This window comes from Pteropus vampyrus, unplaced genomic scaffold (genome assembly GCF_000151845.1).
Source record: "Pteropus vampyrus isolate Shadow unplaced genomic scaffold, Pvam_2.0 Scaffold178, whole genome shotgun sequence".
Lineage (NCBI taxonomy): Eukaryota > Metazoa > Chordata > Mammalia > Chiroptera > Pteropodidae > Pteropus > Pteropus vampyrus.
In genome coordinates, this window is record NW_011888959.1 from 775,507 (window position 1) to 776,645 (window position 1,139).

The following is a 1,139-nucleotide window of genomic DNA, read 5'->3' on the forward strand; positions in this document are numbered from 1 at the left end:
CGAGTCTGTGAGTCCTCCAGGCCACCAGCAGAGTGGTCATTTCCATTAAAAACGTACTGACAATTCTGTATCTTTGTAGTTTATATGAAGTATCCAAACATGAAAAACCATGAAATGTTCTCTCTTCCGTGAAAACGCTGTTCTCGTGTGCACAGTTTGCAAGGTCCATTCCGCTAACGATCAGAGGTCAACTGAGGGGCCCTAGGGCCAGGGCACCTGCTCTAGGAAACCCAGCGACACCTACATCACACGCAAGGCCATTTCCGGTGCACCCCGGGGTGCCGTACCTGCAGGTGAGGCCAGGCGGCTTCTAACGTTGGCTCGTCTTCCTCTGGGTCAAACTCTGCTCCCGTAGGGTTGGAGGAAGGCGGTAACGTGCGAAACATGTTAACTGCAAACTAAAATCCGGGACGTTAATAATATTCACGGAGAACATTTCGAAAAAAACCTTAACTAATTCTAATGAGAGCTGCTTCCAACTCAGAAGCAGCGTGGGTCCCCAACGAGACCCTGGGTCAAAACTAGCAGGAAACACCGCTGTGGACAGGCGACCACCCAGATTCCCACTGGACTCTGGGCTGTCGACTCTCCCAGACAAACAGCACCCACGAGCGCTGACGGGCAGAGATGACCCCTAAGGCCTTCATTACGTCCAGTAAGTGCAAAAGCACGAACACTCAAAGTCTACTAAGAAAAGGTGATTACGAAGGACAAAGCGGAGATTAGGGCTGAAAACGCTGAGAAATGGCAAATGCCACTCTGCGCCGGGACGCCCGGTGTGACTTTGCCACAGGAGGCTCTGCCACCAACGAAGGCAGCGAGTCCAGGCGGGGTGGCGGTGGGGCTGGCGAGTGGGCGACGAGAGGGCTGCTCCCAGGGCGAGGAGCAGGGGGGTCGCGGACAGCCTGGCTGTGTGCCCGGGGGCCGGGCCGCACCAGCTCTCCCAGCCTGTGTGGACTCAGAGAAGTGACTCGGGAAGAAGAGGTGTCCCTGGAGTTTGGATGATACCCTCGTGAAACTCACGACCCTTTTCTCTGACCCCTGCCTCTGTGTCACCCTCGCCAGTCCCCCACCCAGGTGCCACCAACCAGAAGCCATGTGTTCCAGAGCAGACGTTCCCCACAGGAATCTAGGGCTCT

The 1,139-nt window shown here is 55.8% G+C and overlaps 1 protein-coding gene across 1 annotated transcript in view; it reads right to left on the reverse strand.

Moving 5' to 3' along the window:
- PPP2R5C (protein phosphatase 2 regulatory subunit B'gamma) overlaps positions 1-1,139 on the reverse strand; it is a 92,603-nt gene that overhangs the window by 27,606 nt on the left and 63,858 nt on the right. The window contains 1 exon segment of the mRNA XM_023537136.1: positions 288-398. Within this exon segment, the coding sequence (XP_023392904.1) occupies positions 288-398 (111 nt within the window).